We start from the raw sequence: 16,411 nt of genomic DNA on the forward strand, positions 1-16,411 counted from the left end.
CCTTCGTACTTTCTTATCACGAACTTATTTCATTTTTCCCTATAAACGTATAATTAATAGCCAGGGGGGAGGCAATCAAACATTTAAATAACTGGAGAGGGGGTAACTAGTAGCTGAAACTGTATTATTAACATTCAAATCTTCCCATACTGATAATTAAACATTTTTTTGATTGGATTTTAATTAGATTATATAAAAATTTGAATTGGAATAGGTTTTTCAACGATATGACAACATTGCATTGTAAAACCGTTTGTCTACTAGAGACTGTCAAAGTTTTAGCAACTTTTCCGGTGCATTAACCCAAACAATCGTGAATAACTCGCTTATTTGAGACACTTGGTATATATTTTTTTACGTCAATGGATAGCTAATGAAATAAGCTTTCCAAAAATATGGCAACATTGCATTATAAGTTGGACTGTTTAGTTGTTAGAGAGCGTCAAAGTTTTAACAACTGTTCCGGTGCATCAACACAAACAATCGTGAATAACTCGCTTATTTGAGACACTTGATATAGATTTTTTTACGTAAATTGATAGCCAATGAAATGGGCTTTCCAAAGATATGGCAACATTGCACTTTAAGTTAAACCGTTTGTTTACTAGAGACTGTCAAAGTTTTAGCAACTTTTCCGGTGCATCAACACAAATAATCGTGAATAACTCGCTTATTTGAGACACTCGGTATATATTTTTATACGTCAATGGATAGCCAATGAAATAAGCTTTCCAAAAATATGGCAACATTGCATTGTAAGTTATACTGTTTGTCCACTAGAGACTGTCAAAATTTTAGCAACTTTTCCGGTGCACCAACACAAACAATCGAGAATAACTCGCTTATTTGAGACACTCGGTATAGATTTTTTTACGTCAATTGATAGCCAATGAAATAGGCTTTTCAACAATGTGACAACTGTGCGTTGTAAGTTACACCATTTGGCCACTAGAGGGCGTCAAACAGTGACGTGACAATAATCATTTACATCTGCAGTGTAGATGGGTTAAAGAAGATTTGGACACGTGGCAACCCTGGATAAGATCATTAACTGTGAACAAAACGAATTTCCCAATAAATAAGAGACCAAAGTGATCAATAGTCATGAAATGAAAGTTTAATAATCGGAACCATTACTCCAGGTTTGGAGAATGATAAATGAACTAAAAATGTATGCTTAGATTTAATGAGCACTATTTCCGATTAAGTTTCTCTGCATTATTCAGGGAAAACATTAGCTCGAATCATTACCGAAACTTCTATGATTTCCACCAGTGCCGTACCGCACCTCAGCACCGCCAAATCAAAGTAACATCGCCGGAAGTGCGGCAACTACGCCACTGGAAAAAGCCAAAACGTCTCGGATATTGACGATTCAATAAGTGCAGTAATAAAGACTTTAAATTAAATTTTAAATCTAAAAATCGATAACGGAACTTGCAAGGCTTTAATTGAATGGATTTGCTCGTTACGCTAAATGTTTACTGGAGTTTAATGGTATTCACACATAACACACACGAACATATCGATTTTGTAGTAATAATTGTTTGTTCCAAGAAAATTGCTTATTATTACTTACTTTATCAGCAAAAAAGGCAAGCAATCTGAAAGCTGCTTTTTTTGACCAATCACAAACAAGGAATAGTGAGTTAGGCAAATACTGCACATGCGTGAACTGTCAAATAAACTTACTGTGAACTGTTTTTCCCCCGCCGGTCCAATAGTATGGACCGTTTTGCTGTCAAAACCTTTCTCGTGCTCCCATTTCCATCTGGCCGGACTATTGGCTGGATTTGGTTCTGGTTTGGCCACGTTCTGCATCTCCTGCTCGCACAAACTGCCTGGTGACCATATGTGCGTTCTCGACCTGCCTTTCAACGATAAATTCAACGGAGCCTCCTCATCTGTCAAAGATTCAAATCAGAAGAGAAGAAGAGAAGAAGTGTGTGTCTTACCAGTTTTGACTGGAGAGGTATCGATTGAAGTAGCTTGATCCGGACTTTCCACCCGCTGACTGACCGGGTTGTAGGGAAGGAACAGACCGGGAAATGAGTGCCAAATGTACGAGGGATATGTGGGTACTAAAGGGTTCAGGGCATTGGCGTAGACTAGTCCTGAAAATTGCCCCAATTTCCAATTATTACAAAAAAAAAAGGTTGGGAAAACACTCTTACTGCTCAAGTAATCTTTGGTTCCAAAATCCTTCTGTCTACAGACTATGGAGAAGGCACTATGTCTGGGTACCGGTCCTTCAGTGGAGTGGGGGGACGCGGGGCTCATACTCCTGCTGCTCGAAGTGCCCGCAATGGGGCTGCTGGCGGGGCTGCAAGGGGGCGAATTTTGCACGTTATCGTAAACCTGCGGCAGCATTTCCACTTTTGGCATCTGAAATTCACATTAATGACTTGAATGGGGACAAGCGACCGAATAAATCAATTTACATTAAAAACATCCCTCCGCGATGGGTCGAATCACGCGATAATTTCATCTATTGATCCCCGAGATTGTCAATCTAATTACCAACGGCCAAATGGACGTTGGAGACCCTTATTATGATCGAAACGAGGGACGGAAAACACGCACGTACACGACGATGGTCAGGGTAATTTTTGTTGCGCACCCCCTTTACCCCCTTTACCGGAAATTATAAGGTTATGTCGTGATTTCCTGCTGGTTTTGTGTGTAACTTAACAGGTGTCAAAATGCGCATCAATAAGGACGAATTTACCTTAAAACCACCAGAGTTGACCTAACCTCATTATCTCTCAGGAAAATTAAATCTTGGTAGGCTAGTGCGTTTAGGTTAATCTGCTGTGATTGGTCAAAAAGAGCAGCCATCAGATTGCTTGCTTTTTTGGACCAATCACAAATCAGCAACCCTCTAGTGTGATTTAAGACATACGTAAATTTAACACTACAACTCCTGGTTTAGTTAGTATTTCTTAAATTGTCTCATTTATTCATGCTTCCACCATTAATGTGCTTTATGTGCGTTTTATAGCGCAAATTTTGACAGTTTTGAGTAAAATAACAGTTTGGCATTGAAACCTATAACAAAGTGACAACTGCCTAAATCCTTACCATGAAGGTATAAAATGCAATCAAAATACTTCATACCAGATCTGTTGGAATTCAATTGTGTTCTATGTAAAGAAACTCAAACTCCCAGTATCTTGACTGTACCCAATTTTTTGTGTTTTTCTAGGTTATGGGATAGGAAATTTAATGGGGATTCCAAAAATGTGCTTAAAATTACGATTAGATTACTCCAAGTGGGTTTTATAAGCAATTTTGTCACTGACTATCTTTTAAACCGAGATTTTTGCAGTACAAACTTTGACAGCGTTTTTTTATCTGACTGTACCAAATTTTTTAGGGTTTTTCTAGGTTATGGGATAGGAAATTTAATGGGGATTCCAAAAATGTGCTTAAAATTACGATTAGATGACTCCAAGTGGGTTTTATAAGCAATTTTGTCACTGACTATCTTTTAAACTGTGTTTTTTGCAGTTTAAACTTTGACAGCGTTTTTTTCCTTGACTGTACCCAATTTTTTAGCGTTTTTCTAGGTTATGAGATAGAATATTTTATAAGAATCCCAAAAATGTACTTAAAATTGAGATTAGGTCACTCCAAGTGGGTTTTATGGGCAATTTTGTAACCGACTGTATTTTAAACTGTGTTTTTTGCAGTACAAACTTTGACAGCATTTTTTTCCATGACAGTACCCAATTTTTTTGTGTTTTTCTAAGTTATGGGATAAGAAATTTAAGTAGGATTCCAAAAATGTGGTTAAAATTATGATTAGAAGTCTCCAAGTGGGTTTTATGAGCAATTTTCTCACCGACTGTCCTTTAAACCTAGACTTTTGTAGTACAAATTTTGACAGCGTTTTTTTCCTTGACTGTACCCAATTTTTTTGTGTTTTTTTAGGTTATGTGATAGGAAATTTAATGAGGATTCCAAAAATGTACTTAAAATTGAGATTAGGTCACTCCAAGTGGGCAATTTTGTAACCGACTGTATTTTAAACTGTGTTTTTTGCAGTACAAATTTTGACAGCATTTTTTTCCTTGACAGTACCCAATTTTTTTGTGTTTTTCTAAGTTATGGGATAAGAAATTTAAGTAGGATTCCAAAAATGTGGTTAAAATTATGATTAGAAGTCTCCAAGTGGGTTTTCTGGGCAATTTTCGCACGGACTGTCCTTTAAACCTAGACTTTTGTAGTACAAATTTTGACAGCGTTTTTTTCCTTGACTGTACCCAATTTTTTAGTCTTTTTTAGGTTATGTGATAGGAATTTTAATGAGGATTCCAAAAATGTACTTAAAATTGAGATTAGGTCACTCCAAGTGGGTTTTATGGGCAATTTTGTAGCTAGAGAGGCCAGTTTTGTCTCATTCTGTAGTATAGTTACAATCATTCAAAAATTACAATTTTGGCAATTTTTTATTTTGCCAGAAGGGTTCCAGTGCACAGTAAATAGCATATTTACACCAAAGAACCTTAAATTAGGTGAAACAAGTACAAAAAAAAACCTTTCCATGGAAGTATAAAATGCAATTAAAATACCAACAGATCTGTAAAAATTCATGTACTTTTACAACTTAATGGAACGGATAATAACATTTCTCAGACTAATAATCTCAAAATGTACAGTCAACTATGTTGTACAGGGTGTCCAAAATACTTCAGCCAAATGATACAGGGTGAATTAGATATAGGGATGGTGAAAAATCCATTCTCAGTAGTCGAGAGAGTGACAACAATTCTTAAAAAAGTTTATATACAATTTGGTGAGACACCCTGTAGTATCATGCGATGCGAAAATAATAACAATCACCCTGTAAATACTTACTTATTATCAGTTTAAAGGCTTTTCATAAAATCTACAAATTTAAGGGTCATTTTGGTTGCAAATCGAATTAGTTTAGCAGTTTGTGTGAAGCTAATTTCGCCTTTACTGCTTTAAAAAAAGTTAGTAAATTTTCTATAAGGTCTATTTTTGCTTGCTATCAATTACTGCGTTAACGGTAAATTGCATTACTGTGGCAATTTGTTTGGCGCGAATTTCGACCTAATCGTACCCACCTTTGATCACTGAATTGTCACCAAATCACTAAATCACCGTGTGTCCAATCACTGAAAACGTAAATGTCCGACACCGTCAAAAAAACGACACCAATCTGACCAACATGACGACTCACACCTGACTGAATCATCCAGGTAATAAAATCCCAGGTATAATGTTTTACCCCCCCGATTCACCTGATGGGTGTCTCAACCCAGATAATCCACGTGCCCGCTACGTTTCCTCCCTAGCGCCCGCGCCATTGGTCGGTTCGGTGCAAGGGGGCGTAGCCCCCGCGTTCTGATTGGTCGAAATTGGCGTTACTGATCCACGATCACGTATCTTTAATTGATTCGAACACTGTTTTTGCTCATTATTAATTATTATTGGGAGTCACTCTCGAGGGTTTTTTGGTCCTCGTTATTTATCTTCTCACCAATCAGGTGTTTAAGGTTAAGTAGTCACAAACTGCCAGCTACATTTAACTTTCAATAGTTAGGAAATATGTCATTTGAGACAATGACAGTTGACATTTTTTTGTGTTACTCTAGGTTAGGTTTACACCGGCTACTGGGATGGCAAACAAAAAAAAAGCGAATACCGTTATGGTGGATCAACCCAGCAAAACGCAAGCTGCGATTCACCGTAAAGGCCATATGGGACGACGGACGGCACATGGACTCGCCAAAAGTGCCTTGTTTTAGATTATTCACGGGTATTACAAATTTCTATAATGAGATTTCGAACTTTTTCACCGATCTTCGTTTACAAACGCAAATCAGTCTTCTTTCATCACTTCTGGGCAATTAGCCAGCTCAATCAATTGTTCTTCTCTTCTGGCGCTGATAGAACTTCTTAAGATATTTTTGGCGCTTATAACACGTCAAACAGTCTTCCTTCAAAGTTTCTGGGCCAGCTCATTCTTAGTTCTTCCTTAAGATATATTTGGTGTACAACAGTACCCAAAACTAGTACAGTTTCATTGATCTGTATGTTCGTTATTTTTAAAGCTAAAATATTTTTTAAAAATGCCAATTGTAGAGAATTTAAATCTCTATAAAAAAGCTCCAGTAAAGAAGATATTAGAGCCAAAACTGCGACAAAACTCCAACACCAAAGTATACTTTGAATATCGTCTTTGTCATGTCAATAAGGTTGAAATTATCTTAAAAAAAACTACGATCCTAGCGTGATTTACCGTTATGACCAGCATTGATGTGATACTAAATTGAACCTTATTATTACCATCAGTTAAACCCACTTGTCAATCAATCAATCAATTAAGCCACATTTTGACAGAAATCTTCCAAGCAGGTTTGAGTTCGTTAAGACTCATCAGGTGCACTTTGGAGCTGACTGAAAAAGAAAAAAAACAGCTAAAAAGGCAGAAGGCGATTGAAATTGGCCTCAAGGAAAAAAATTAATAATAATAATAATTTGTAACGCTAACAAGGTTGGGTGTTTGATATCAATAAGCCAGGTGATAATGACTCATCAGTAAAATCATCCTGTATATATTAGTTCCGGACTGGAAAAATTGATTTTGGCCAACTTTTTTTGTTGTTTGACTAACAATGTAATGTTATAGTAAATTGCCCTAAACTTTTGGTTGGACCGGACAAAGGTAATACACACTAATCTGTGCTGTTTATGGGTTTTACAGCTTTTACGTGCCTTTGTAGGTTTATCAAAATGGCTAGACAGGACGTCCTGTCTGTCGGTATTGCCAACCAAAAACCGAATAAAGTTTGCCTGAAATTCAACAATTTACACGTGTCATTTAATTGCGTTCAAATGTACGGTATTTAGGGCTACACGCCTTTTTAGAAAGGCAAAAATCCGACAAAGGGTAATAATACGGTCCTGTTGACTACCGTAGGTGATAGTTAACTTAACTTTCACATTTCTAAAAGAAACTAAATCAGGTTAAAGGGTGAAATTGGTAAATAATATCTTTCCTCTTGATTCAGATTCTTTTGAATTTCACAGTGTTACCACAAACCTTTCATTACTCCTTTGATTCATCTTTTTTACATGACTGTACCGATTATCTCATTGATTTTTTTAGGTTATCGTATAGGAAATTTAATGCGGATTCCAAAAGTTTGCTTAAAATTGCGATTAGATGTCTCCAAGTGGGTTTTATGGACAATTTTGTCACCCACTGTCCTTTAAACCGAGTTTTTTGCAGTACAAATTTTGACAGCATTTTTTTCCTTGACTGTACCCAATTTTTTAGTGTTTTTCTAGGCTAGGGGATAGAAAATTTAATGGGGATTCCAAAAATGTGCTTAAAATTGCGATTAGATTTGTCCAAGTGGGTGTTATGGGTAATTTTGTCACCGACTGTCCTTTAAACCGACTTTTTTTCATTACAAACTTTGACAGCGTTTTTCTATATGACTGTACCAAATTTTTTAGTGTTTTTCTAGGTTATGGGATAGAAAATTTAATGGGGATTCCAAAAATATGCTTAAATTTACGATTAGATGGCTCCAAGTGGGTTTTATAGGCAATTTTGTCACTGTCTGTCTTTTAAACCGAGTTTTTTGCAGTACAAAATTTAACAGCGTTTTTTCCTTGACGGTACCCAATTTTTTAGCGTTTTTCTAGGTTATGGGATAGGAAATTTAATGGGGATTCCAAAAATTTGCTTAAAATTACAATTAGATGACTCCAAGTGGGATTTATAAGCAATTTTGTCTGTTTAAACTGTGTTTTTTGCAGTTTAAACTTTAACAGCGTTTTTTTTCTTGACTGTACCCAATTTTTTAGTGTTTTTCCAGGTTATGTGATAGGAAATTTATTGGGGATTCCAAAAATGTACTTAAAATTTAGATTAGGTCACTCCAAGTGGGTTTTATGAGCAATTTTGTCACTGACTATCTTTTAAACTGTGTTTTTTGCAATACAAACTTTGACAGCGTTTTTCTATCTGACTGTAACCAATTTTTTAGTGTTTTTTTAGATTATGTGATAGGAAATTTAATGAGGATTCCAAAAATGTGCTTAAAATTACGATTAGATGACTCCAAGTGGGTTTTATAGGCAATTTTGTCACTGTCTATCTTTTAAACCGAGATTTTTGCAGTACAAACTTTGACAGCGGTTTTTTTCCTTGACTGTACCTAATTTTTTGTGTTTTTCTAGGTTATGGGATAAGAAATTTAATGGGGATTCCAAAAATGTGCTTAAAATTGCGATTAGATGTCTCCAAGTAGGTTTTATAGGCAATTTTGTCACTGACTGTCCTTTAAACCGAGTTTTTTGCAATACAAACTTTGACAGCGTTTTTCTATCTGACTGTAACCAATTTTTTAGTGTTTTTTTAGATTATGTGATAGGAAATTTAATGAGGATTCCAAAAATGTGCTTAAAATTACGATTAGATGACTCCAAGTAGGTTTTATAGGCAATTTTGTCACTGACTGTCCTTTAAACCGAGTTTTCTGCAGTACAAACTTTGACAGCGTTTTTCTATCTGACTGTACCTAATTTTTTAGTGTTTTTCTAGGTTATGGGATAGGAAATTTAATGGGGATTCTAAAAATGTGCTTAAAATTACGATTAGATGACTCCAAGTGGGTTTTATAGGCAATTTTGTCACTGTCTACCTTTTAAACCGAGTTTTTTGCAGTACAAAATTTAACAGCGTTTTTTTCCTTGACTGTACCTAATTTTTTACTGTTTTTCTAGGTTATGGGATAGGAAATTTAATGGCGATTCCAAAAATGTGCTTAAAACTGCGATTAGATGACTCCAAGTGGGTTTTATGAGAAATTTTGTCACCGACTGTCCTTTAAACCGAGATTTTTGCAGTACAAACTTTGACAGCGTTTTTCTATCTGACTGTACCCAATTTTTTAGTGTTTTTCTAGGTTATGGGATAGGAAATTTAATGGGGATTCCAAAAATGTGCTTAAAATTACGATTAGATGACTCCAAGTGGGTTTTATAGGCAATTTTGTCACTGTCTACCTTTTAAACCGAGTTTTTTGCAGTACAAAATTTAACAGCGTTTTTTTCCTTGACTGTACCTAATTTTTTACTGTTTTTCTAGGTTATGGGATAGGAAATTTAATGGCGATTCCAAAAATGTGCTTAAAACTGCGATTAGATGACTCCAAGTGGGTTTTATGAGAAATTTTGTCACCGACTGTCCTTTAAACCGAGTTTTCTGCAGTACAAACTTTGACAGCGTTTTTCTATCTGACTGTACCCAATTTTTTAATGGTTTTCTAGGTTATGGGATAGGGAATTTAATAAGGATTCCAAAAATGTGCTTAAAATTGAGAATAAATCACTCCAAGTGGGTTTTACGTAGATTTTTTTGGGTGGTCCCGGTTGTCAGTCACTAAAAACAGTTTTGAGCGTGACTGTACCAAGTTTCTTACTGCTTTTTTGGGGTTATCCGACAGGAAATTTGACGGAGATTACAAAAATGTACTCAAAACCACACTGGGAGCATCCTGAGTGACTTTCACGGAGCCCCCATAATCTAGTAACAGATTTTTGAATAAATTTTTGACAAATATCTCAAAACCGTGTGTGAGTAACAAAAAAACGGCAAGAGGGCAAAAACGTTGACCAACCCACCCCTGTAAGTTTCAAGGTACAGGGTGTACGTGAAAAGTGTATAGTTTTTTTGTTTAGGCCACCCTGTATGAAGTTTTTGAGATACATTTTTTTGACGCCCATAAGAGAAGCTCAAAACGGTTTTTTTGAGTGGTTCAACCTTCACGAATTTCCAAAAACAACCGAGATACAGGGTGTCCAAATTTACTCTTATATCTGTTTGCAGTTGGCTTTGAGTGTAAATAAAACAAAATAAAAAAAAACCGATTTTATCGTGTATTCCGGGCTTTTGCGTGGGAATTAAGTCGGTTCATTAGTTTTCCTTGTTTTCGCGTGGGAACAAATCGACCGGAACTTGGAAATAGGGGTATTTAACGAAAATGTCCTTCCCTTATCCCCCTATCATCGCTTAAAAGTACAACACACATCAATTTTGGTGGGTAAGGGCGAAATTCGCTCGCAACAAATCAGTGAACTAACGGGGATTTTCTATTGCAACCAACAATGGTGAGAAACTAAACTCAACCTTATTGACATTAATTGTTAAAATTCTCAAAAGAGGCTATTTACGTTGTTAAGTTAATTGTTTTTGAATTAACGCTCAGTATGGATTTATATTAACAAACTGACAGCTGTCAAAACTGGATAAGTTTTATTAATGGCCGTCAAAAAATAAGTTGATTTTTAGACACATGACAGTTCTCGAGTTGTTAAGTGACAGATCGGTCACGTGTTGAACTATATTTTTTGTTGTGTTTCGAACCTGAATTTAAAAACGATTTGTACGCCATCTTACATGCTAATTTACCAACTTGATTAATCGTTCCACAGCGTCCAACGTACTGATATGCTAATCAATTTACACAATGGCGTCGAATTATAATATCAAAGTCATTTTTCTCGCCAGAACAACAATAGAGACTGGACTACCAAAAATCGTTAAGTCGGACGGACGTTTCCTATGAAATTTCCATGATCGATCACTTATCGATCGATTAATGATTATAACTAAACGTAACGGGTTAGTGGTTGTTGTTCACTTGAAAAACGGTGGCTAAAATTACATCAACAATCTAAAAGTTAATAAGGTTTAATTTGGCTTATCATCACTGTTGCCTGTAAGGGCAAATTTCATTCCCTCACTGTTTCGGTTCAAGCAAATTTCAACCTAACGGATCAATATAAACTGGGACATATGATGAAACGCGTGTTTGGCGGAACCAAAGAGCGTTCCAAATTTCCTGCAGATGCAAGTGTATTTGGCACGAGCCATTTAAGCACCTGCCCCGTAAAAAAATCCTAATTTGCTACACCCTGTACATATAGCAGGAGGGTGAGGGAGGACAGCAACTATACACGATTTATGGGAATTAATTCATTTTCTAAATTGACGCGTAATCGGGCAATATTTGTTTTGATTGATCGTCGAAGTGAAAATAAATACGCCATTTCATAAATATTTAAACTGAACAACGGTCATTTAGTCCGTCCGGTAATTTGATTGCTTCCTTCGTCAAATTGGCCGAACGCGATGGGTAAGAGCCCCATTTCAACGGATTTGAAAGCGTTGAAATAGTCACGTGACACTGTCAAACCAACACACACACTACATTTTGGTAAAAAAATCCACCCTGTAGCTCTCACACAACCAAAGTTATGGCCTGTCAAACCAGACAGTGCTTTTTTTGGTTTTGGCTTAGTGTCACTTTGACGTTTCTCCTTCTGGCGCTGTCACTACAAATTTTTCCGGTCAAGCTGTACGGGGTGGTCAAATAAAGCATTGTTTTAGCTACATTTTGGTAAAAAAATCCACCCTATAGCTCTCACACAACCAAAGTTATGACCTGTCAAAGCAGACAGTGCTTTTTTTGGTTTTGGCTTAGAGTTACTTTGACGTTTCTCCCTCTGGCGCTGTCACTACAAATTTTTCCGATCAAGCTGTACAGGGTGGTCAAATAAAGCATTGTTTTAGCTACATTTTGGTAAAAAAATCCACCCTGTAGCTCTCACACAACCAAAGTTATGACCTGTCAAAGCAGACAGTGCTTTTTTTGGTTTTGGCTTAGTGTCACTTTGACGTTTCTCCCTCTGGCGCTGTCACTACAAATTTTTCCCATCAAGCTGTACAGGGTGGTCAAATAAAGCATTGTTTTAGCTACATTTTGGTAAAAAAGTCCACCCTGTAGCTCTCACACAACCAAAGTTATGGCCTGTCAAACCAGACAGTGCTTTTTTTGGTTTTGGCTTAGTGTCACTTTGACGTTTCTCCCTCTGGCGCTGTCACTACAAATTTTTCCCATCAAGCTATACAGGGTGGTCAAATAAAGCATTGTTTTAGCTACATTTTGGTAAAAAAATCCACCCTGTAGCTCTCACACAACCAAAGTTATAGCCTGTCAAACCAGACAGTGCTTTTTTTTGGTTTTGGCTTAGTGTCACTTTGACGTTTCTCCCTCTGGCGCTGTCACTACAAATTTTTCCCATCAAGCTATACAGGGTGGTCAAATAAAGCATTGTTTTAGCTACATTTTGGTAAAAAAATCCACCCTGTAGCTCTCACACAACCAAAGTTATTGCCTGTCCAACCAGACAGTGCTTTTTTTGGTTTTGGCTTAGAGTCACTTTGACGTTTCTCCCTCTGGCGCTGTCACTACAAATTTTTCCCATCAAGCTATACAGGGTGGTCAAATAAAGCATTGTTTTAGCTACATTTTGGTAAAAAATTCCACCCTGTAGCTCTCACACAACCAAAGTTATTGCCTGTCCAACCAGACAGTGCTTTTTTTGGTTTTGGCTTAGTGTCACTTTGACGTTTCTCCCTCTGGCGCTGTCACTACAAATTTTTCCGATCAAGCAGTACAGGGTGGTCAAATAAAGCATTGTTTTAGCTACATTTTGGTAAAAAAATCTACCCTGTAGCTCTCACACAACCAAAGTTATGACCTGTCAAAGCAGACAGTGCTTTTTTTGGTTTTGGCTTAGTGTCACTTTGACGTTTCTCCCTCTGGCGCTGTCACTACAATTTGTTTCGATCAAGCTGTACAGGGTGGTCAAATAAAGCATTGTTTTTAGCTACATTTTGGTAAAAAAGTCCACCCTGTAGCTCTCACACAACCAAAGTTATGGCCTGTCAAACTAGATATTTACCAAAAACTGATTTTATGTAATTTTGCTTCAAAAAATAAGCTTCAACGTTGAACACCCTGTAGCTCAGTTACTGTTTGGAGTTCACGAACGTTAGACCCCTCAAAATAAGGGTCTTGAGCTGCTCTTTCCAGTGGTGTTGCCCAAAAAATTCTAAAACCACAAATACGTACAGGGTGTGCAAAAAAAGTGAACCACTGCCCTTTCTGTGTCCACCCTGTACACTGGCAGTTAAAATAGGAAAGTTACGTAGGTCGGTTTAGTGGTTTATTATGAAGCTTTTTGCCCCCTTTAAAATTTTTTGTCACTCTAACCGTTTTTGAGATATTTACCAAAAACTGATTTTATGTAATTTTGCCTCAAAAAATAAGCTTCACCGTTGAACACCCTGTAGCTCGGTTACTGTTTGGAGTTCACGAACGTTAGACCCCTCAAAATAAGGGCCTTGAGCTGCTCTTTTCAGTGGTGTTACCCAAAAAATTCTAAAACAACAAATACGTACAGGGTGTTCAAAAAAAGTGAACCACCGCACTTTTTGTGTCCACCCTGTACACTGGCAGTTAAAATAGGTTTTGAAAGTTACGTAGGTCGGTTCATTGGTTTGTTGTGAAGCTTTTTGATCCCTTCTAAATTTTTTTGTCACTCTAACCGTTTTCGAGATATTTACCAAAAACTGATTTGATACACCTTGAAACTAGTCTGAAACTACAACACCCTGTATATCGGTTAATTTTCATAGATTAGGTTGGTTGAACCACTCAAAAAAATCCTCCTGGGTTGCTCTTTTCAGTGGTGTTGACTGAAAACGTTTAGCTCAACATGTACGTACAGGGTGTGCCAAAAACCTAAACCACAAGTTTCTGATAAAAAAACTACTTGTACCATTTAAAAGACAACTTTGCTTTGATAGATTTGATACAAAAAAGATTGTATTATGTAATTCAGAAGGGCAAATGACTGATTGGTATACAGGGTGGTCACAAAAAAATTCCGAATTTTTGACTGTCTAAATTTAAGGATTTTTGACCAGCTTTAAGCCTGATTATGATTGGGCATCGGTCCGTAAAGGATGAGGGCTGGTAAATTGTTTTAATCACTTACGTAATGGCCGAAACGGGGGTTAAAGGGGTGATTGTTGTCACAGTGCGTGAACAGGAAGCCCATCTGCGTGGTCGTGTGCCCACCTCGTCTTCCAACGGTTTTCCACCACTTATCGTTGAATAATCACGTGACGTTAAAGTCTGATGATGCCTGAAAAACCGAAACTTGTGTAACAATTAAAAGAGTCAATCACCGGGGATCAGTGCCCCTAATCAAGTCGACACGGATGAAGAACAACGTCGGTTGAAAAAGGTACGAAGACACGTGCGGGGCTCGCGTTACTCTCCGTTTGCCATATGACGGTCCCAAGGAGCACCCCAGCCCCCTGGTTGCACCCTCGCGTAACGACCCATTTTTGCCATCGATGCTATTTTTTTTTCTACGTCATTTTGCTTATAATTGCAACTATTTCAAATGGGACACCCTGTATGTTGTTAGCCCTACATTTTGAGATAAATATACAGTTAAAAAAATGTTATATACAGGTGTGGTAAGGAAAACCGTGTAACGGACAGAGAAACGTAGGTAATTGCATGCGCGGGAGAAAGACAGAAAACGAAAAAAATATCAAGTAGGCCATATTTTTAGCGCGCTGTTGTCAAACGCCGTAAGTAAGTTTGTCGAGGGTATTGGATTTTGGCAACAGCGTACTGAAAATATGGCCTACTTGATATTTTTTTCGTTTTCTGTCTTTCTCCCGCGCATGCAATTACCTACGTTTCTCTGTCCGTTACACGGTTTTCCTATGGACGCTTTTGGATTTACCACACCCGTATAGTTTTTTGAGATTTTAATTAAGGATCAAAATTGCTGTTACATTTCATAGAGCACAGATATTGTTCTCAAAGTCCAGATGAGACACCCTGTATATTATTGAGTCATTATATCGAGCAAATCCAGAGCTACACAATGACGTAATAAGTTCTATCACACTCACCCTACAAACTTAATTACATTACGGTTCAAATTGGCTTCAAACAAATTGCTTGCACAACAGGACTTCCATAAGCAATGAAAGTGGTAGCAAGCAAAAATCAACCATACTGATCACTAAAGAAAGTTTGTTGAGCAATTTTTGTTTAGAACAAATCAAAAATGACGTGTGTGAAAGATAACCCTTAAAAAAGAGAGATCATTGCCCCGGGTAGACGCGTAGCAGAGGGTTCGTCGACCAAAAATGTGGTTCTAGGTTCCCTGAAAAATAATACATAAAAATAGGTGGTACCGCCACGAAGAAGCGGGCCCCGACGGCCGTTAGGAGCGGTTGAAGAAGATGAGGGTGGCACCTGTGGTACTGGGGGCAGGTGGTACCTTGGGCGCCGCACCTGCACGTACAAGTACTCCGGCTACTTGCACTTTCACGCCGTTTCATCTTCGACGGAAGATGGTACCGCGGTCGTAATTTAATTAGCACCGGCACGCGGCACTAAAAATTTTTGTCAATCCGCCTTTCAAAAGCAATTAAAGAAGAGCAGACGTTTCGAATTTTTTTTAGCATGTCTGGTCGTTTTGTTCCTTTATGAGGGATTTAAAAATAACCACTCTGTTACGTCATTTGACACCTAATCACGTGAGATCATTGCTATTTTCAAAACAATCATGTGACACTCTGTCAACTGTCACATACCTCCTCTGAACCAAAAATAACAACATTTGTGCAAAGAGTGCCTTGGATAATGGCATTAATTACGGGGCTCATTTAGGTACAAAACTGAATGCATCCTGCATTTACGATTGGATCTTTCATTAGTTTTAAGACATAGTCGTACCACAGGATAAATTCTGAATGGTTTATCTTTAAAATAGACCTGGTTAGAACATAATTCTACAAGTTTGAACTAAAAAAATGGTCTACTCTGAAAGCCGGTTGTATCTTTCAAAAAACTCACCTTATTTGGTTAAAAAACAATCCTAAATCCTGGTTCTTCTTTCTTGCGTTAATTTTACGTGGTAGGACAGCGGTTTTCCTTTATTTTTGAACAACAAAACAACCCGACACAACACAAAACCTTGAAAACCAATGTCAATTGCCAAAGTTATTGACATTTTTGGCAACTGTCAAATTCAATTGCGACGTTGCTAGAGTTTGAGCGGGCCGTCAAGTTTTTCATGTTACAAGGCGTGAATGTATTTAATTTACCTTTTATTAATATGCAACTGTTCAATGACATAATAAGGTTAAGGAAGTAAACGGACTAATTTATGTACTTACCCAGTAATATGGGAAAAAACAATAACAATGAGTTTCGGAAGGATACACGTTGACAACACTGTAGTAACATAAGCCTTCTTGATTTATCAGAATGAGTTAAAATAAGACAGGCATTGTAAACCCTCTATTGATTGCTCTGTTTTGTTAGTTTATATGATAATACAGTGTGTATTAGTTTAATTTTGTTAGTTTAACACTTAAACTAATGTGTATAACAACTGAACTGTCATCAACGTGCGTTCCCTGTCAGCTGTCAGTTGTCAAACGTATCGCAACACTGATATCTAGATTGACCTGAACTGCGAC

The 16,411-nt window shown here is 37.3% G+C and overlaps 1 protein-coding gene across 1 annotated transcript in view; it reads right to left on the reverse strand.

Moving 5' to 3' along the window:
* Positions 1 to 15,919, reverse strand: part of LOC145737639 (uncharacterized) — a 32,740-nt gene extending 16,821 nt beyond the window's left edge. The window contains exons 1-5 of the mRNA XM_081992396.1: positions 15,783 to 15,919; positions 13,894 to 14,043; positions 2,175 to 2,385; positions 1,956 to 2,114; positions 1,693 to 1,904 (exon numbers count right to left, since the gene is read on the reverse strand). Of these exons, the coding sequence (XP_081848522.1) occupies positions 1,693 to 1,904; positions 1,956 to 2,114; positions 2,175 to 2,385; positions 13,894 to 13,956 (645 nt within the window). The 5' untranslated portion in view covers positions 13,957 to 14,043; positions 15,783 to 15,919. The remainder of the gene's footprint in view (positions 1 to 1,692; positions 1,905 to 1,955; positions 2,115 to 2,174; positions 2,386 to 13,893; positions 14,044 to 15,782) is intronic.
* Between the last annotated feature and the right edge of the window lie 492 nt (positions 15,920 to 16,411).

This window comes from Ips typographus, linkage group LG14 (genome assembly GCF_016097725.1).
Source record: "Ips typographus isolate SLU linkage group LG14, UJ_Ityp_2.0, whole genome shotgun sequence".
Classification (NCBI taxonomy): domain Eukaryota; kingdom Metazoa; phylum Arthropoda; class Insecta; order Coleoptera; family Curculionidae; genus Ips; species Ips typographus.